Raw genomic sequence first — 22,308 nt, 5'->3', positions numbered from 1 at the left:
CACACACACACACACGCACTTTATTTTGGTGTTCTCCGCACACTAACACAATAAAGCATATCAACTGAGGCAGCAGTAGACCAGCCTGTAGCGACTTGGATCTGGATTCGAAGGGTTCGTACCATATCGTATAGTAGCTATTGTATCGTTTCCATGCTTTCTTCAGCTGAACTTGAGATTTTGTGTTCACAGCTGATTCTCTGCTTCCTTTAAAAGGTGAACATTTTGCTGCAGAGGTATATTTGTGTGTACATGATGATGTGTGTGCATGTGTTACCTGGCTGTTGGTACGACAGCGTAAATCAGCGTCTGATGTCCCAACAGGAGTGCTGCTCTTCCTGACAGAGACCATACCTGCTGAACGACAGTTTCACATTAATATTTTACATTCATATTAATCTTCAATCCAAAATCATAAAGGTCATTCAAACTCCACATGAGAACATCTGTGCAGGTGTGCAGTCCACACAGCGGACAGATACACATGCACATATAGATCCAATGTTTCAACTAGCGTCCTCTGCTGGTCAGATTAAAGGAAAATGATCAGTTCTATTAAAAAACTAATACGAGATCCAAGAAAGTCACATGATTCATCCTTTTTTAATCTTTACAAATGTTTTAATCAGGAATCTGTGTCTGGGGAGATGGTATCTTTAAATATTTTTAATTGTAGATCGAAGATATTGGAGGAAGATGCTTCATGTTGTAGGCTCAGGATATGTTGATCTGTGTTTGTATTTGCTCACTATTTTTATGTCTCTAACTTGTTTATTGTGCTGCTGTCCCTCTTGGTCAGGACACTCCAAGAGGACACAATAAGGTTCTCCTGGTTGATTAATTTTAAAATGAAAATAAAGGAAAGTCACATCAGATCAGAACAAACAGAAATAGGTTGACCTGAGTCAGTGTTTTTTCTCACCTGTACAGCTGTGTCTCAGCTGCAGCCTCTTGTCCCAGTAATTCTCTCCGCTCTTGATGTCGTCCACTGAGGACGAGTGTTTCAGACTGGTACAGCTGCAGGGACGAGCGGTGTGGAGGAGACGCTCCTCTTCATCTCCTCCTCTTTCTCTCTCCTCCTTTCTGTGCAGGATGTAAAAAAACCAAAGTGAGAGCATGTTGGAGACACACAAAGCTTCCTCACACAGCCGTCAGATTTACAGAGATGTAGAAGGAGATGAGGAACATGACAGACACTGAGTGATAAAAGTAGAGTGAATCAGAGTGAATCAGGCTGCAAGTTTGTTATTTTACTTATTCCATTTGATTTTACAACTTAATCGTTTAAAGATCTTAGGTTTACATCGAGACTCTAGGCCACTCGTTGACATGTTCTGATTAAACTATCAGTGAGTGCACAACAGCACAGGTGTGTTAAGTCTGTACCTGGACAACCAATATGAAAGTGAGCTGGATTACCTGATCCTTGGTAGAAAAAGAAGTGAATTACCAAATCTTGATCATTTTTTCCCCTGGATTAAATATTTTGAACATCAGTGCCCAGGAGACATTTTAACACTTTTTCACTAGTAATTTTTTTTTTTTTTAACATAATCCCACTGTGACGTCACAAGGGCAAATTTGAAACAGAGCATTTTTCTCTGTGTTGTAAGACTTTTGCAGACTACAATCAAAGGACTGGATGGATTTATTTCACATTTTGTGGGTCAGTAGACACTCAGGTTACCCAAATATATGTTCAAAAACACTGTCAATTTGGATTTTTCATAATGTGTCCCCTTTAACAATAAAGTTTTAGAAATTGAATGACCTTGTTTGAGGATGTGAGGAGGTCAGGGCAAGTGTTGGAGCAGTTGAGGTTGGAGCTGGTGGTAACTCCCTCATTCTCCTCCCTCCTCCTTCTATTCCTTCTCCTCCTGCACTCACATCTAGCAGCCCACAGACATCACCTCCTTCTCTTCTTCTCCTGGGCTCCACCCAGCTGTCCTTCTCTGCTCCTCTCTGCCTCTGTCTCTCCTCCCCCTCCTCCTCCTCTTCGTCCTCCTCCTCTTTGTCCCACAGCAGGAGTCCAGCTCCGGCCTCCTCCAGCTGCTGTCTCTCGGGGAGGGACAGCAGTTTGTCCAGGGCCACAGACTCGTGTCCGAGTGGCGGGAGGGGAGCACCGAGCTCTGTGTCTGCGCTGGAGGAGGGGCTCAGGGAGCGCAGGAGGAGGCGCAGACGCTGACGCCGAGCTGCAGGAGGAACAGGACAGTGTCAGAATTAAGTCTTCTAAAGATCTTCCTGTGTGAGGGAGGCCTAATGAATCCTGAGTCACACTGCCTAGTCTTAAAGCTGACACCATGATACAGAAATAACCTTCAATATCATCACATGTGAATCTGTAACATCAAACTTTAAACTGCAAGTCGACCTTTAGAAAATATTACTTATTTTTATGAAGTTTTACCTTTTAATGGCTGACTCAATCTCAAATCAGAAACGATATGTAGGAATTTCATTTGGTGCGCCCACTGAAGGTCTCTCAGTGCAACTGCACTATTGTAAAACACAGCACTATTAACACCTCCACCTTATTAAAGATTTGCATTTGTTGACAGACATAGGGCGGTGAAGTTGACAGAGACGTTGTGAGGAGATAAACAAACAAGTCCACTTACAAGGTCCAGCAAAATTACCGGATTTTGCACAAATATGACTCTGATAGTGACTACTCTGCTAGCCCGTTGTTTGCAAACTGCATGTGGAGTATCCTGTAAAATTACAAATAAACTCTAACTACACCTGTTGGAGGTGTAGTTTCAAGGTTAAATACCTGAATGAAGTCTTTTTGTCAGACAAGTTTATAAAATGAATACAATTGTGCAACACAGATGTTGTGGTTGAATGTTTCTGCATGCCGTCTGTAATCAGTATAAACAGACAAAGAGTGTAACAAACGTACCCAGGGTGAGCCAGGGGATCCTCAGCACTCTGTGCAGCTCTCTGACGGGAGAAGTGTTGGAGGGTCGGGGGTCAGTGGGTAGTTCAAAGTTCAGGATGAACATGATGACGAGGCCATCTTCATTCTTCACGGGAACCACGTCTATCACACAGTGGAAACACACTCCTACACACACACACACACACACACACACACACACACACACACACACACACACACACACACACACACACACACACGGATGGGAGAGAGATATTTACATGTAAAGCTTCTGTGAAAAATCAGATTATTGTCATTCTCAATATTTCCTCTAGATGGTGACACTGTGCTGAGCAGATATCATCCTTTTTTTTAGAAACTGCTGTTATGTCGCTCACTTCAAAGAGAGCAGACACCATTGATAAAAACAGGAATAACATCTCCAGGACACTGGAGGTGCACGTCGTCTACCACGCAGAGACTGCTCTTTTGTTTTTCTTGATCATCATCCTCTGTAACAAAAAGGTCTATCTCTGTAGGGATCCTCTCTGTAATGTTGTCACACACATAGCGCACACACTTTGAACCATCACGGATTACATTGCAGACATTACAGCTTGTTTCACTGCTGCAGAATTAAATAATTTACTGGACAAATTCAACATTTTCCCCCCTGCAGAGCTCAAAACATTTAAACAAAGGACTGAGGTTCAAAAAACAGAATTCTCCTTCAGAGGGAGAACCATCAGAGTGTCTGATGGCCTAGCCGTGAGGTCACAGCCCATGGACGGACACTGTGGTCCTCCAAGCGGGCGGCCCGGGTTCAAGTCCGTAAAGGCTTTCAAAGCCATAAATATATTGATTTTTTAAAGGGAGGACCAGTAGGTTGAAGAAATCTAGTGGAGGCCATTTTCTTGTCCATCATGTTGACAGGTTAGATTTACAAGTCTGGCATTTATAATGCAGGAACATATTTCACAAATTCACAATAATGTTTACAATACAACCGTTTAACACAGCAAATGCTTGCACAGTTGTATCGCCTAAATGCAGGACAGACCATGTGGAGAAACAACATCAGTCCTGATCCGCTGCACACCAGCTCACTCTCTCCCCAACACACCCACATGTATTTGGAGGAGGTGTGCAGAAAACATGGGAAGAAACTGTCAGACAATGGACCATTGTACACAACTTTAGTGCACATACCATCTTAAAATGTAAGAATATTATTGTGTGTGTGTGTGTGTGTGTGTGTGTGTGTGTGTGTGTGTGAAGGACATACTAGATAGGGAGTCGGCGTATGGGGCAAAATCTACGGCCAGACTGGATTAGCATCATGCTAACTTATTCTACCTTTATCCTTTATATGAGATCAAAATGACAAAACTAGAGGACCATCTGCTTTAGAAAACACACACACACACACACACACACACACACACACACGCACGCACACACGCACACACACACGCACACACGCACACGCACACACGCACACACACACACACACACACACACACACACACAATACCAGCTGTGTTGTTCCATGTTTCAGGTGATATAGAGACCAAACTCTGACCTGTTCCGACCTTTTTAAACGATAAAACAAGTTTAATCAGCAGAGATGAGTTTGTGATTTAAGCTCTAACACTCTGTGACTCCATGTTGGATTCATGATGATGATTATAAAGACCTCAGACTGATATTAAACCTCTCTGTCTGGATTTAAAACAGGTGAGAGGAGGAACACCTGATGAGTTTATTAGATTAAAGATCCAGATCATCACACAGAATATGAAAAATCCCATCACTGTAAATGATGCATAGACAACTATTTTTAAATCTCCTTCTCTGAACACAGTATAGAGCTGTTCCAAAACTTCACATACCTTTTAATACTTTTTTAAACCATGTACTTTAAAACAATACAACCTCTGTTATTTTAATAAGTGATTGCATCAAAAAGCATGGTAACGGCTAGGCCTGATAAATCGATAACAATAATTATTGTGATATAATGTAAATATGACAAATATTTGCTAAAAGTTTGATAGATTTAAAACTGTTATTACATCACACAAAAAACTGGGAAAGGGGGGCACTAATGCGCCTTAACCTCTAGTTGCCACCCCAGATTAAAGAAAAAAACGAGAAGGACAACAAACAGCCAATCACGTCCAGAGATATGGGAAGGCAGGCACACAGATGTTTGGAGTGGAATGAAAACACAGACGAAATTAGCGGCAGCGACACCGAAGAAAACGCTGAGCCTACCGGCTCACAGCATGAAGACGACGTCGTCAAGACAACAAGAAAGGCCACTCAACTTCCGGAGTTTAGAGACATTTTGGCTATTTACAGTCCACTAAAAAACAGAGTAAAGTGTCCTCTTAACTGCGCCGAAGACAAGTGCAGCTAAAACAGGCAACGCCACAAACCTTTGAACCTCTGTGAAGTTTCTTGTTCTAAACCCACTCTGATCCTGTATTTGATCATGTCTATAAACCCCTCTATTTCAGCCCCGCTCAGGCAGACTCAGAGGGCAGAACAAACACCTAGCTGTGGGAGTGTCACCCACCTGGGGGAGGGGTCACTGCCCTTTGTGATGTCATGAAGGGAAAATCTCCAAACGGCCTGTTTGAGCACACATTTTCTGAAAAGTGGAGCAGGCAGAAGACAGAGAGGATGGACTTTTCTCATTCTTTGGGGGGTTTGTAGACAGGCTAGGGACACACGTTAAAGTAGTCGACTTATAAACACTGAAAGTAAAGAACTGTTCCATTCTGTCGTCATCAGTTCTCCAAAACATGTCAGGATTATGAACATACATTTTTAATTTATCAAAGGTGTTAACTCTTCATACAAAAAGGACTCTACAAAAGAAAATTAGATTAATTCTTTAATCACAGAGTTCACACAGTGAATACTGGTGGGAGTGCATGGAGAAGTGGAGCGACTGTGTTTGTCTAAGAACAGAGATGTCCGTGAAATATCAGTGATTACTTTAAGTTTGGTTCTGCAGAGATCAAATTCTGACACGATTGATCTCTTTAACTCAAACAACTCTGCACTGAAGGTGCTGTCAGATCTGTCAGCCTCCTCTGCAGCAGCTTAAAGCGTTTTTAGAAGAGGGGGTATTATAATGAGACCCCATCATGCACGATTAGGTCAAAGAATATTACAATCTCTGACGTTTCTTAAATGGAACCAAGCTCTTCTTTAAAACCTTTTCCCATGGAAGAGATGGGACTGTGAGGACCTGTGTTTGAGGTGTTTATTCTAGCTTGAATTTATGAAAAGTCTTTGGCCGCTGCAGTTTGTTAAGGCTTGGGGTATGAGAACAGAACAGTTACATAACTGATGCAAATGAATTAATTTAGTTATTTCATGAATTAAATAGCACCTGCCTTTATATCACTGAGTGTGTTACATGTTAGGAAATCTATAAAATGTGTCTCCTGGTGCTTTGAAAACATCAAAGTGGAAATGGGTCAGACGTTGTGTTGCTGACACATTTGTTTAAAAGAAAACTTAAATCAACAAAGAGAAAAAATTGTATTTTGTTCACAATCGTGATGATTTTCATTTATATTTATTGTTTTGGTTTTGTCTGTGTTTAAATTTAAATAAAGTTAATTTTGTTTATAATATATTTTCATGACTAGATTCATCAGGTTTTAAAGGAACTCCTCATGTTTCTTACCATAAAATGTTACACATTTCAGACACTGCAGCTTCATTCTTCAGTGTGTGAACAGTGGCTCAGTCATTTATTTCCCCTACAGTTTAATCTATTTCATCACATTAGCTCAGTTACAGTAATGTTCCAATCAGTGTGTGTGTGTGTGTGTGTGTGTGTGTGTGTGTGTGTGTGTGTGTGTGTGTGAGGTCACAGTGAAGGTGGCTTTAGCTCTTCAGGGATAGAGGGGGAAATAGGATCATAGTTTTCATTAGAACATAAGAACCGTATCAGCCGAGTGAAAGACGATAAACTAACGGATTAGAGATTAATCTACGCACACACACACACACACACACACACACACACACACACACACACACACACACACACACACACACACACACACACACACACACACACACACACACACACACACACACACACACACACACACACACACACACACACACACACACACACACACACACACACACACGGGGACGTTGTGTAAAAAAAAACCGTGATGATTTGTTAAACATCAACTCCATATTTAATTGTAAATATAACAAAGTCAACATGTAAAATGTTGAAACTGACAAATGTCAGCGTTTTTAATAAACATTTTGTAAGTGTTTGATCTGAGGAAAACAATCCCCTCGTTGTGTTTTTATATTTTAATTGCACAAAAGCCTTGTATCAGAGTATTCTTTATAAAATGTTCCTTCACATGTGAAACAATCCAGTCACAACAGCAAAGCTCCATTAAAAGACTACCCCTCAGAAACTGGTGATAATAATTGGAAATAGCCAAAGGTCATCTAAATGTTTGAAACTGTGATACTTTTTGATACCACATCTCTGTTATTTTAATTAACCAAATTATCAAATAGTTCAGATCTTCAGTCATATTTTTAACCAAAAGCTGCCAAAGGAAAGAAAGAGAGATCAGCTGAGATCCATTCAAATTCAGAAGTCAGCAAATACTGACCTCTCTCAAGTCACTTTAGTGTCTCATAAAGGTGCAAAAGTTACACTTATGTTTCTTACAAACAGATACAGAGCAGAGCACACTAAATTGTAAAAATATGTTGGCAACATTAAGAAACCAAAACATTGCCAATGTAGAAAATGTGTAGGAGTTTGCCTGCAATTAAAAACAATAAATATCCAATATTTGGTGCCTTTGGGACTTCTATTTGTGTTGCTCTGGTCAAAAAGGCATAAACATTGTTTGATTTTGACTCAAACTATTTCTTAGTTTAAAGATATAATATCCATAATGTGAAGAACCTTATCCCTGAAGGCTGTGCATCAACAATAAATTGAACTCTGACATTTCTAGAATATATTTAAACATTTTTTAAAAGGATGTTTTCGAAGTTAAAGTCTTGAGAAGTCTGAGTGCTGATGAATTGTCCTGTTTTTTTGTTTTTTATTCAGGTCATCCTTTTGTTTATAGTGTCAAATTTAAGGTGAAAAGTTACACAAGTCCGGAAATATATACTGTTTCAACATTTAAAGGAAGTTATCGTAAAAAAAGTCACCCATCCAAAAATCTGTCTGTCCTCTATTACAAACGAGGGTAAGTGAGTGATCTTTAGATTTAATTAGAACTCACTACTGGCATGAAATTAGCATGTCATAGCTTGCTGAATGGATTATAAGGGCACTGTAATGTATATAAGTGTTCTTGTCTTCAGGATTAAATTCTCTGAGGGTTCAGTGACCTTCTTATCCCCAAGCAGAGCTGTATGCATACAGCTGCAAACTGAAACGTATGTTTTTCAATCATCTAACCTTCAAAACCACCTTCATCGGAAGAAATGCTGACAATGTGTCCTTGGGGAAGACACTTAATCCCGCATTGCTCCGGTAGATTTGGTGGCGGTGTATGAATGGATTAGCGTTGTACTTGTGACTCTAAAAATCTTAACAAGCTGATTAGGAGGGCTGGCTCTGTGCTGGGGACTGCTGTGGAGCCCCTGGAGGTGGTGATGGGGAGAAGGATGATACAGAAACTGTTGAACATTATGGACAATAACATGCATCCCTTACACAATCTTGTGTGTGAACAAAAGAGTGTTTTTAGTGGGAGGCTACGGCAGCTAAGCTGCAAAAAGGACAGATTTAAAAATACTTTTTTACCTACTGCAATTGCACTTTATAACGACTCCCCTTTAAGTAAGGACAGAAGACATTTAAACTTTTAAACTTTAGCCTGAGTTGCATATATCATATATCAAACTGTATTGTGTGCTCATGTTTTTTTTTTGTATGGGTGGGATATGTATGTATATATGTGTTGTGTTGTGTGTTTGTATGTATGCTGGCTGCTGGAACACCTAAATTTCCCTGCTGGGATGAATAAAGTATATCTAATCTTATCTTATCTTATCTTATCTTTACTCTCTGATGTACGTTGCTTTGGATAAAAGCATCTGCTAAGTGAATTGTAACATTGTAACAAGTTTGAGGTTCCTGAAGCGTCAGAAGATATAAGGGATGTTATGGCTGAAGATACTGTTACAGATATATATAATCTGTACCTGTCATAGTTTAAAAAAAGGTTGAATTTGCCTTAACTTCGCATTAATAATATAAAGTGATAACCACTACAACCCTGTGAGGATGTCTCAAAATATTATTTCACACATTTATTATTATTTCTCTATTTAAATGACAGAATCACTCTAATTCCCACCCAGTCCGTGGTGTTCCACAGGGTTCAATCCTTGGTCCTTTGTATTTTCGTTTTTAATCAAATATTCTCCTCCTGAACCCCTAGGCTCAGAGGGCCTAAACAGGCTTTGGTTATCACCTGGGTTGTTAAGTAGGGACACTCCCTTCACATATGTTTCGTCCATTTATTGCCACAACATCCCGAGAAGGCTGGCCTGGACAATCTTGTCTACTCTACCACATGGCCATCACAGCCCAAACAGCAATTCCACCTTCAACTAACTCAGGCTACATATGCATGCTCCAGGCTGATTCACTAAACGATTGTGGAAATTCAAAAACCACACACAAAGGGTTTAATGCCCCTGACTGTGTTGCAGAGCAAACAGCTTCTCCATGCGTGGTTGCTGTTTGTGGGTAATTTAATGAGCCAATATGCAGCCATTTAGAATGGGGAATCATCCCCTCTATGCAAATAAGCTTCATTGCAAAAAACATCTAAAGCCATTTTCACATTTGTACTCCAGAACATATCTAGAGAATATCAGAAGGACAGCTCAAGAACTGAAGCCATTTTAGTCGACACAACACCAGATCCAGTCATCCAACATAATCTGCACATCCCTCTGCTAGGGCTGTCCATTTTTATTTCCAAGTTCAAACATTCACATGAACCTGGGAGAGAAAGTTCAGATTCAAATTTGTAATGAGCCGTCCGAATTCAAAACATACAGTCAGTGCATCAGGCTGTAGTTTGCATTTTGATCCATCTCAGTGTAACTTGACCATTGCATATACTGTTGACCTCAGCTGATAAAAACTTTAATGTGGCAAGCAACGTGGGTGCGATCCAGGAGATGCAGACTTACATGAGGGAGACTCCTCTTTCTGCAGACAGCATCCCAATGCTTTGGTGGAGAGACACAGGGTGCGCAACAAACCCGCAACTCTCCAAGCTGGCTCGTAAATATTTGTGGGTGCGCTACCAGTAACCTTGTGCGCTCTGAACGGGTGTTCTGATCAGCGGGATATATTGTAAACAAAAAGAGATCTGCTCTTGATCCCAATCAAGGTGGAGGGTGTATGGACTGTCAGGAAATCTTCAGTGATAATCTAAAACCACAGTCTTACCATGCTACTCATTCACTTCATTCTGCTCTCTTTCTGTAATTGGAAATATTTTTAGAAAACCAGCTGGTCTGAAGCTATGAACAAACAAATAATGGACAGAATAGAAAAGCTGCATCAGCTTCCTGCATCATTCTGCTCTCCTCATCCTCCGTCTGTCTAACCCTCTGAACTCTCTGCCTGCAGGCCAAACTAATAAATCCACAAACTATTCAATACAATAAAAAACACAATAACAGAGGTGACTGTGAGGAGCTGGTGTCAGATACATTATACAATTTTAATGTTGATACTACATTATTAACTCAGCCTGAGACATGTTCAGTCTGTAAATGTACTTCTTCATTCTCTGGCCCTGAATTCACAATGTGAGTAAAACATTATCATTTATCAATCATTTCATGCCCATCTGGATACATGTACACTACTGTTGCATGGGTTTTTTTTTCTGTAAATGTTCGATGATGAAATTGTGAGACAGACTGCAGATTATTTTAGGATTTATTCAGCCACGGTCAGACAAAAGACTGACAAACTTGTCAACAGTCTGGTTTATATTCTGTTAGCAGGTACAGCCTACACCAGGGGTCATCAACTGAATTTGTTGAAGGGCCAGCATTTTCTTGACAGACACTGTGGGGGCCGGACTTTTAAATATGCTTACACATAAGCCTGACAGCTGTCAAGCCCAATGTGAAGGTGAGTATTTAAGCTTTGGGGTTTTATTTTTATTGTTTAATCACCCGAGATCATTTATATGCTGGGGGGCCAGATGGGAAGCTTCGGGGGGCCGGATGTGATCACTGGCCTACACATTCCTTTCCTTTATACTATATTTCTAATAGGCTAGAAAATAGACATTACCTTTACTTGAAACTGTCAGACATATACATTTCTTCAACCTCAGCAAATCATATTTCTTTTTTAGCTCACAACAGACACTTGGCTCCTATATAAATATAGATCTGCTGCTTTGAGGTGTCTTATTACAGTATGTCTCAGATGTAACATTAAGGGGTTTCACAGGTTGTCAACATAATCAAAGAAACCAAATCTGAACATCCTCTCAGACAGAGCAGCATAACTACATGTTGACCTCGATTTGTGAGTTTTAGTCAATTATTCTTTAACAATTTCTAGAACAACTTGTGAAGGTGTGGACATGCAGTCTCACAGTTATCACTGCCAGCCTGATATCAGGGCCCTAATGAGGGCAACAGACCGGAAGGCATCGGTCTGTGCCTGGAGCTTTTTGACCTCTTCCAGCCTTTCACTCTTCATGCACCTTGCTAGTTGGTGAAACTGTGCAAGAAAATCCCCCTCTGTTTCTGAACTGTTCTCAGTTTTCTGTAGATCCACGGTCAGTCCTGTCTCAGTATTAAGTGAGCTGCTCCTGTAAGGTTGCTTTATTTAGACTGTGACCCACTTTTGACTGGTTTGATGTCTAAATTTAATCAGTCATCTGATAATTATTATCAGCCTTCATATCCATACTGCACTGCGGAGCCTTTTTGTTCCTCGGAGAGGAAGAAAACACACAGTCATTTCACTTATTACCTATCTTATCATTACACTAATCAGATATGACACATTTGAACAGCCTTTGTGTTTATAAAACTATTATTAAATTGTAACTATTTTCTGTTGTAAAGGGAAAACTGAACCTAATCAACATCAGCATAGAATCTCAGCCTAAATCAAGAATAATCTGTGTGCTTAAAAGCTGCAAACTGTGTAATGTTACAACGTTTGTCTTTGATTGTGAACTCAAAGTGAGACCGTGGTTTGCATTTGAGGACAGACACTTCGATTCAAAGCAAAGAAATACATTAAAATATGAAATAGAGGTTAAAGGGATGACAATCGACTTCAAAATAAAACACACGTTTCACAACGCAGGGCTGTGAGCTGCTCACATGCTGAGGACTCGTCAACCTGGAGAGCCACAATAGCAATCATCTCTAGCTAGAAGAATAACTGTTTGATTGTGAACCCATCCTGATCACAATGTGCTCATTAATGTTGTGAGGTTGATGGTTTTACTGGGATCTGACTCGGGATTTTCACCTTTCTATCTTCACCTTAGAATCATATCAAGACAATTTAAAATTGTTTAGGTTTAATTTCTTCAGCACATTGACGCTGAGTTAAAAAGTGTCATTACCTAACACTTAAATAATCAGGGCTTGTTACTGATAATCTTGGACGATAAAGAAATGACGTCAGAGTAAAATAAAGCAGGAATCCATTATTTTCCAGCTAGTAATGTTTAAAATTAAACTAGTTGATCTTAAATATAAATAATACTCTTTATATTCAGGATTAGCACGTCATTGATTGTTTATCTGCCCTCTGTAGATTAACCTTCTCCCCTATTTTGTACTGAGACTGAAGCACAAACATTTCAAACTTACCATCATGGCACTAATCTCTACTCACAGATTTTCATTAAAATACAAACTGGATGTGACTCGACGTATTGTAGTCTGCTCTGCATGTAGTCCGAGTATAACGGCCACTGGTGTTTCAGTGTCGTCTTTGACTGTATGCAGGAAAACACTCATCAGCCATAATACAATCCCTGAATGCATCAGCATTCGTCTGATGACAATTATACCGCAGCTAACAAGTGCAAACGCTCGACAACGGCTGAAACGAGTTACATCAAGAAAAACATGATTCATATTTAGAAAGGATGCAAACGAGTTACATCAAGAAAAACACGATTCATATTTAGAAAGGATGCAGATTAAAGAGAGTATGCAACAGGCCAGAACAAATGCAACGACTGAAATGTGCTGCAAATGAGCCAAAACATCAAACACGGTGCAAATTATACAAATAACACAATGTCAAAAACACACATATCAGAAAACAACTTAACACTGTAAATGAGGTCTCAAAAGAAAGAGCTCAAGGACTGTAAGGGGATCTCTATGGAACAGTTTATTAAATACAAGAGAGAATGAGAGAGACGAAAAAATGAATGAACTGTTTTGATGAATAAAACCATCCATGCTGCCAGCGGAAGAACAGCTTCCATGGTCGTTTTCACAATAGAGGGGCTGACTGTGCATGTAAGCGTACTTTGAGGATTACAGATTATTGATTAAACACAGGTATCAGTTTGGTACTCTGTATCGGCAGATATCCAAAGCCCAGGTATAGGTTTGTATCAACCTGAGCTCAAAAAGTTGGATTGGTGCGTCATGAAAACAAACCATCACAAATGAGGCGACGCCTGCAAGCCAGTTCAGTGATTTATCACTTGACATGCCTCATTTTTAACAATCACCTGACAACACCTCCTTCCAATCAGCGGTCTATTTAAGCTGCAAGATTTCCGATCTCTCTTCCTCCGCTCTTTCATCACCTGCTCTGACCTGCACCAGCACTGCACTCTCGCTCACACCCACCACCGCCACCACCCCAGCATCTACCTGTAAGCTCCAACTGATGGCTTCCAGATATCATCCCATCACATGTAAATAACTGTGAGGCGTGATTAGATACAGTACACACATTATGTTCTGCTGCAATAAATATTTCAAACGATACAGAGCTGGAGAAATAAAGAAAAATGTACCAGACATAAATAAACTTGTGAAACTCTTGAGTGTATCGTACCGTCTTTAGTGTAGAGCGAGATCTCTACCTTCCTCTCCTCGGCTCCCAGCAGAGCTTTAGCCATCTGAGCCACGGCCGGCCTCTTGGTGTGAGGACCATACAGGAAGCTGCAGGTACACGGTTTCTGCATCACTTCTGGTCGGCTGTATCCGCACATCCCGCAGAAACCATCGTTACAGAAGATGATGGCACAGTTCTCCACCTGAGCGTTAGCGATGATGAACTTACGATCTGAGAGGACAGAGAGGAACAAAGAGCCAAGAACCAATCACGATTTAATAAAACACACCCACACTGAGAATGAAGAGTGAAATTATTGGACTCCATTAACAGGAATCTCAAATCACCCTGAGGCAGCTCAACATTTAATCATGTTCTAGAGATTTTAAAGATGTGTGATGTGTGACATGTTTTATTGATAATCTTCATGAAATGTGTGAGATCAATCATGTGTGATGTCACTCAGGAGACCTGATGTACAATCAGGTGATTGAGAGACAATTCAAATTCCTGCATTAAAAATTACATTTCTTTAAAAAATATTTTTAAAAACTTGTTTAATATTCGACATATATTGGAACGTTTTAGTCAATTAGGAAACAATTCTCTTTGACAAATCTTCTTTACTACCTTCAACTTTCATCCTGATTATGGGTGTGTTTTAAACAGATTAACAGTTTTAATCAGCGGAGAGTTATACGTTTTTTTTTTTTTTTTAACTCCATCTTAAAAATTTCAAATCAGAAATCAAACCCTCGTCAAAGTCTCCTGTACTCACTCAGACCCTCAAATTTGCGAATGATGGTGTCCAGGAAGGTGTTCTGAGGAGCCACATGGCCCCGTCTCACCGGCATGATCCGGACCAAACCTGGACAAAACCCGGTCCAAACTTAGTCCAAACACGGTCCAGTCTGCTCCTCTCTCTGTCTGAGGTTTGATGCTTTCGTTCCAGTTTATCTGTCAGTGTTGCTGTCGGGTGTCTGCTCTGACTTCCCTCTCTCCCTCTGTCAGTTTCTTTCAGTCCGGCTCCGCCCATTATATAAATCCTCTGCTCTGATTGGCCAGGGCACCAGGTACATCTCAATGTATTCATTTTCTATCACTGTGTCTGCCAAATTAGTACACAAGTCAGAGCTCAGACACTTTGATGTGTTAATAAAACAAGAACAGGATTTAAATCTGGACAATTAAAAAACACCAGAGATCTGTTAAAATGATTAATAAAGGTTCTGACGTCATTTGGTTAAAAAACAACAACAATAGAAACAGTCTAAAGATCTTGAGAATTATATTTTATGTAAAACAAATGTGATTTACCCTGACCATAAATGTTTTCACTTATTTTACATGTAGATATTTAAAAAAAAAACTGTATGATGTTTTCAACTTCTTTATTTTATTATCAAAATGTCCACAAGGCTTAAGTTCTAAACTCATTCTTTAGGGTCACTTTTTATTGAATGAGGAAGTTATTTTGAACCAGAGCGATCCTCAAATTATGGAAAAGTACATCTCTACCAGATATTTGTAAAAACATATGTAGCCAACCTTTTGTTAGAACTGATATGACAGTTGTCAGATGTTCGTAGAATCAATGATGATGGGGAGAAGGTCAGAGGTCATGGGACATTTTGTGTCTCATAGCCTCGTTGGGACACAGTGACGATCTGTGGTTGAGTTACTGTACCTCCTAAATGTCTGTTTACTTTGGTACTTCTGAATATGTAAATACATTATTTGATCATTTTCCTTGTGTGTCTTTTTCTTGACTGCTGTGTCTGTATATTGTTATAAATGAATAAATAGATAAATAAAAGGAGACGTCCTGCTGATCATCATCTTCTCTTGCATATACACATTTTACTCACTCTCAAATTCAAATGTGACTTAAAGCTGATCTAACTCTTTAACCCTTTCTGCAACACAGATGAAATGTTTAAAAAGTTATAATGATAGGTCGGCACAGTGCTGCAGTGGTTTCCTCTGTTGCCTCACAGCAAAGAGGGTTCTGGGTTCAAATCCCCGTCACACAGGAGTGTGGAGTTTGCATGCGTGGGTTCTCTCCAGTCCAAAAACATGCTCCTTAGGTTAACTGGTGACTCTAAATTTGACCGTATGTGTGAATATGAGTGTGGCTGGTTGTCTGTCTCTGTAAATCAGCCCTGTGATTGGTTGATGAACAGTCCAGGATGTTCCCCCGGGTCTCGCCCAATGACAGCTGGGATCAACTCCAGCCCCCCCCCCCCCCACGACCTCAGACGAGAAAAGTGTTAAAGATAATGGATGTGAAGAGTTATAAAGATGTCCCGTTCATATTTTACACCATCATCAGCATCACAGGTCACCGTCCTTTAACCTCAAGCGCGGGACAAGGCAGGGCTGTTGTGCCCATCCTCTGCTATAACACTGCAGCCTTTGGCCATCAAAACATTTTGAAACAATATCTGGAAGACTTTATTGTTATCCAATAAAAGAACATATTGTTGACAACTTTACATTAAAAAATCAAACTCACAGTTCACAATTACAAAACTCCTTATAAAACAGTTTAAAGAATAAATAGAAAAAAAAAACAGTGTTTAAAACTTTGGCTTTAAATAGAAAAAGAAAGAAACATTTTTGTAAGATTTACTTTATATTACATTCCAGCTGAGATTAAATGTAACTTCATAATATTCTAGCTATGGATGTTAATGTATTTTAATCCATTATGTGTTCTGAGTCTTAGTGAAGTCAATGTAGCTGCACATTTTCTCTTTCTTCATAAAAACTGATCAGCTCAGACTGAAGGTTGTTCCAACATCACTCTATAAATATCAGGCATGTTTAAACTGATGTTCATTTGTTCATATATTTAAAACACACAGAGCATAAAAAAGGTTGAATTAACCAATCACACGGAATCTGAACATAAATAAGTCCCAGCACTCGTAAAGACCAACAATGGCACAGAATCGCACAAAAAAAAGAAAAGTGTTGTCCATTGTTCCAGAGAGTTCCTGTATCAAAGCAGTGGGGTGAAACTATGGGGGCTGCAGGGGACAAAATAGATGATCCAGTGTTCCTTTTTTTCTTGAAGTTTTAAAAAGTCTTCCTTACTTAATGTTTCACTGTCGCTCCAAACATCTCTGACTCCTAGTGTCACTGTGACTGGGTCCTTTGACTTCAGAGTTAATGTAAAGATTCCCCTCTGTGGAGTGTGTGTGTGTGTGTGTGTGTGTGTGTGTGTGTTGATAGTATTATCCCTCTATGAGTTGGAACATGTTTTACAGGACAGTCAGTGAGATTTACAGAAACTTTAAACATCCATCAGACTCTTGAACAGTAGGCTCATGTTTCATCAGTGCTGGGAGCCTGACCTCACCAGGACATGGTAAAGTGATCTGTGGGGAGACTGAGAGCTGATTGGACGAAGGAAAAACATCATCGATTCTGAGTGGATTTACCCAGAATTCTATGCAGCTCTGGAGACATGAGGAAAGGTTTGTTTGAACTCCCATCGTTCCTCTCCAAGTCATCACCTGATGGATGGATGACAGATAATAGATGGATGGATTAATGGAAGGATACGGATGGATGGATTAAGTGATGGATGGATTAGATGGGTGGAGGGAGGGATGGATGACAGATAATTGATGGATGGATAGAGTTGAGGACATAAAGAAGTCAGTCATGTTATCAAACAAAAACATGTTGAAGACTCAAATATTGTGAGATGAATCAGTTTCAAAATGAAAGAAGCTGTCACTGAATCTGGTTTAAACATCAAACAGTAAAAGTAGAAACTGTTTATCAGTAATGTAAAGAAAATCATGTTTGAATGCACCCAGAGTAGGACTGTCAAACAAGTACATTTTAAAAATCGTGAGTACTCGTGAAATTCAATAGTTAATTGCGATGAATTGATTTTTTATTTTGACATTTTGAACTGTCTCAAGCTGAGAGTTTAACAAAGTAAATATTCTTTAATGAGAGCAGCTGTACTCACAGAAGCAGAGGAAGAGTGTGTCCACACACATGGCGTACACGCTGAAGAAACCGTGAGCAATCAGGTACGAGCCAATCACCACCGTCTGATCAGAGGAACACACACACACACACACACACACACACACACACAGACACACACACACACACACACACACACACACACACACACACACACACACACACACACAGAGATGTGAAAAACACACAGCAGCTGTAGATCACACAGGACAGAAGACGCACACAGCGATAATGAAATCAATAGATCCAGTCTACTTTAGTTTGAGTTTTCATGTGTGGTGACAGGAGGGCAGATTTGAATTAAAACACACTATTTTAAAATGTTTGAATCTGAATATTTAGAAGTTCGGTTTGGTGAGAATTAAATTAAAGAAAGTTAGATGACATGTGACTCTGACCAGCAGAGGGACCCAGTAGTAGTTCAGATCGGGGACTCGCTCCTGAAAAACAGGAATCCTCGTGGTGAAGAAGAAGAAAGCAACCACACCTGAAACACCCCCCACCCAACACACACGCACGCACGCACGCACGCACACACACACACACACACACACACACACACACACACACACACACACACACACACACACACACACACACACACACACACACACACACACACACACACACACACACACACACACACACACAGTGTTTTTATTCTCAGCATTATTTTTCCTGCAGGTTTCAGGTAAGTCTCCTGTAATGTAAAGCTGATCTGAGATAAATGTTACTCACCGACTCCTCCTGCAATCAGAACTTTACCCAGAAACAACAAGAAGTCTGTCACTCTGTCCAGAACTGCAACCCTGCACACACACACACACACACACACACACACACACACACACACACACACACACACACACACACACACACACACCGATTATTTATACCAATATTTCTGCAGATATTTATGATAACACTACACCCTGTTTGTCCTGATGTGAGCCCTGCTGTGTCTGTATTCTGCATGTATGACGCTCTGCACAGGATGTTACTGTGTGCTTAGAGGGCGGGGCTTGTGAAGATGGATCTGTCACTCACAGTGTGTTCACATAAACTCATGATGATAAACAGATTCTGAGATTAACTGTTAAAAACGTATTTTTTAAGAATGAGTCTGAACACCTGTGATTCTCCTCACCTCACCATGTTCCTCATCAGGAGGAAGAAGGCCTCTCTGGCTGACGTGCACAGGTTCTTACCGTAGATCGCCACCTGGTGGAGAGGAGACAGAACACAGCTGTCATTATACATTTAATTCTCCTCATGTTAAAAAAAAAAGAGCCCGACGTTGATCTCTCTCACCATGATGTAAGCATTTCTGTTCAGGTAGCGGATGAATCTCTCCAAACACCAGAAGCAGCACTTCAGACACATCATGATGAACCGAGACACGCTGTTGTTCACACCTGCACAGGTAAACATGACCGACATCACACAGGCAGAATGATAGATCTGATAGCAGAGAAGATGTCTTTACAATAACAGACAAATATCACCACAAGGTCAAACCTCTTGGAAGTCTCATTTAGTCGACATAAACTGACAGAAAGCTTGGCTTATTGCCTTTACATTTTTGTACATATCACAAAGTCAGAGAATTACATCTAAAATATTACTTAACATGTAACAAAATAAAGTGTATATCTCAAGATTTGTTGATATTGATAAAAAATGAACTTTTTGTAAAGTTGAACATGAAACCATATCTCATTTCTTCTTTACTTTCCCCTTTTGTAACGTTCTGGAAAGTCCTCCAGAATGACATCTTATTTAAAACAAAACAAGTGATTATCATTTAAGATAAAAAAAAGTGTTTTCACTTATTCCACATGTAATGATAAAAAACAGTGTGTTATTGTAAACTAGTTATTTATTATCAAAATGTAATGTACATGTGCGCGCGCGTGTGTGTGTGTGTGTTTGTGAACCTCTCAGTTTCTGCTCCAAATACTCCAGAACAATCCGGACCAGCTGGACCATGGAGAGAATCAGAGCTCCAAACGCCAGAGACCCTGTGTGATACCTGCACACACACACACACACACACACACACACACACACACACACACACACACACACACACACACACACACACACACACACACACACACACACACACACACACAGGTCAGAGTGATGTTATGTGATTGTATACTGTCTAGATATAGATGTCTAAAACACTGAGGGCCTGATTCACTAAGAATGGACTGCAGCAGCTAATAGCTGAAAATAACTGTGCATCATTTTCTCCCTCTATCTGCTCCGTCTGAAGGTCTTATTCACAGAGCATATAGCTCTAATGATACTCATTAGGTGGGGAACCTTTTACAACTTCATTGTGAGGCCAGACTCTAAGCACAAATAAGCCTTTGAGTGTGTTTTGTGATTTAGACTTTTCTACTTGTTTGCACAGGTTCAGCGGGTGCAAAAGCTGCATAATCCTATTGTGAATCAGGTCCTCTGATTGGTCCAGACTCTCAAACCGACCTGACTGTTCTGGTGAACGACGAGAACAGAGGACACGGTGGGATGTCCTCAGGTTTCCTCCTGGACCAATAATAAGAGGCGAAGGTCCCGGCTAATGTGCACTGCTCCAGAGCCAGACTGAAGTTAACCAGCCAGAGGAAGACGAGCAGGTTGGACAGCTGCAGGACGAACAGGTAACGGTGGTACGATGTCTCTCCTCCATAGAAGGCGAACAGACAGAGAGAGCCAGCACACGGAGGAGAGGAGGAGACGCCTGATCTGTTAAAAGTCTATAAGAGAGGAGAGGAGACATGTGATCTGTTAAAAGTCTATAAGAGAGGAGAAGAGACATGTGATCTGTTAAAAGTCTATAAGAGAGGAGGAGAGGAGACATGTGATCTGTTAAAAGTCTATAAGAGAGGAGGAGAGGAGACATGTGATCTGTTAAAAGTCTATAAGAGAGGAGAGGAGACATGTGATCTGTTAAAAGTCTATAAGAGAGGAGAAGAGGAGACATGTGATCTGTTAAAAGTCTATAAGAGAGGAGAAGAGGAGACATGTGATATGTTAAAAGTCTATAAGAGAGGAGAAGAGGAGACATGTGATCTGTTAAAAGTCTATAAGAGAGGAGAAGAGGAGACATGTGATCTGTTAAAAGTCTATAAGAGAGGAGAAGAGACATGTGATCTGTTAAAAGTCTATAAGAGAGGAGGAGAGGAGACATGTGATCTGTTAAAAGTCTATAAGAGAGGAGAAGAGACATGTGATCTGTTAAAAGTCTATAAGAGAGGAGAAGAGGAGACATGTGATCTGTTAAAAGTCTATAAGAGAGGAGGAGAGGAGACATGTGATCTGTTAAAAGTCTATAAGAGAGGAGGAGAGGAGACATGTGATCTGTTAAAAGTCTATAAGAGAGGAGGAGAGGAGACATGTGATCTGTTAAAAGTCTATAAGAGAGGAGGAGAGGAGACATGTGATCTGTTAAAAGTCTATAAGAGAGGAGGAGAGGAGACATGTGATCTGTTAAAAGTCTATAAGAGAGGAGGAGAGGAGACATGTGATCTGTTAAAAGTCTATAAGAGAGGAGAAGAGGAGACGTCTGGCCGGCTAAGTCATCAGCTAACGCGGTCCTTTGTAACCGTGCATGGAGGAAAATAAAAAACAGCTCTCTGTGCCCTCTAGAGGTATCCTCCACAAACACGCCTCGTTAATAGTCAAGTATATTTTCAATTACACTCATGACTCAGCGGATGCATACGTAAACAGAGACAAAAAACTACAACAATCAAAACTAATAAAACTGGTTGTAATGAAGGTATACCTCAGGGCTGCAGGTGGAGTTGGCGTGGGAGCAGCTAGCATTAGGAGACACCACTTTGTAGACGGGTTCACCTGAGGACGCCAGGTAACTGATCACACAGCGGGTTAAAGACAACAGGTGAGTCAGAGAGACGTCACAAACAGAGATCAGCTGTCCCTCTGCACATCACTGAAGGACTGAAGAAAGTACATTTTAGAGTTATGAGAAAGTTAAAAAAAATATTGCTGTGACACCCTAGGATTGTGGGTAGTGTAGTTATTTTTGCCAGAGAGTGGCTCCTGTCTTCTACAGGAGCATATACCGTCGCTTCACTTTCTGAACAACACTGTTGAGCTCTATTGCACATTTCCACACCTCCACATTTCATCTTTGAATATTTTCTCTTGGCAGAAATGTGCATGTCTGTATGAGTTGTGATTTAAGCGAGTTTTACTGTCGACGTTCTTTACTCGTCTTTGTGGTGTGTTGCCTTTTGGGACAATAAAAAGAATCTAAAGTATAATG

At 40.3% G+C, this 22,308-nt stretch overlaps 2 protein-coding genes across 2 annotated transcripts in view; both read right to left on the bottom strand.

The window, feature by feature from the left end:
• LOC132978708 (potassium voltage-gated channel subfamily H member 6-like) overlaps positions 1-14,964 on the bottom strand; it is a 34,357-nt gene extending 19,393 nt beyond the window's left edge. The window contains exons 1-6 of the mRNA XM_061043981.1: positions 14,779-14,964; positions 14,001-14,231; positions 2,903-3,067; positions 1,777-2,192; positions 923-1,091; positions 278-357 (exon numbers count right to left, since the gene is read on the bottom strand). Coding sequence (XP_060899964.1) covers positions 278-357; positions 923-1,091; positions 1,777-2,192; positions 2,903-3,067; positions 14,001-14,231; positions 14,779-14,854 — 1,137 coding nt within the window. The 5' untranslated portion in view covers positions 14,855-14,964. The remainder of the gene's footprint in view (positions 1-277; positions 358-922; positions 1,092-1,776; positions 2,193-2,902; positions 3,068-14,000; positions 14,232-14,778) is intronic.
• Positions 14,965-17,280: 2,316 nt separating this feature from the next.
• Positions 17,281-22,308, bottom strand: part of LOC132978709 (choline transporter-like protein 5-A) — a 37,797-nt gene continuing 32,769 nt past the window's right edge. The window contains exons 14-22 of the mRNA XM_061043982.1: positions 21,805-21,892; positions 20,505-20,773; positions 19,946-20,040; positions 19,320-19,423; positions 19,156-19,229; positions 18,747-18,817; positions 18,407-18,495; positions 17,989-18,073; positions 17,281-17,521 (exon numbers count right to left, since the gene is read on the bottom strand). Of these exons, the coding sequence (XP_060899965.1) occupies positions 17,424-17,521; positions 17,989-18,073; positions 18,407-18,495; positions 18,747-18,817; positions 19,156-19,229; positions 19,320-19,423; positions 19,946-20,040; positions 20,505-20,773; positions 21,805-21,892 (973 nt within the window). The 3' untranslated portion in view covers positions 17,281-17,423. The remainder of the gene's footprint in view (positions 17,522-17,988; positions 18,074-18,406; positions 18,496-18,746; positions 18,818-19,155; positions 19,230-19,319; positions 19,424-19,945; positions 20,041-20,504; positions 20,774-21,804; positions 21,893-22,308) is intronic.

The sequence above is a fragment of the Labrus mixtus genome, chromosome 8 (genome assembly GCF_963584025.1).
Source record: "Labrus mixtus chromosome 8, fLabMix1.1, whole genome shotgun sequence".
Classification (NCBI taxonomy): Eukaryota; Metazoa; Chordata; class Actinopteri; order Labriformes; family Labridae; genus Labrus; species Labrus mixtus.
This window is presented reverse-complemented; position numbering and strand designations above follow the sequence as displayed.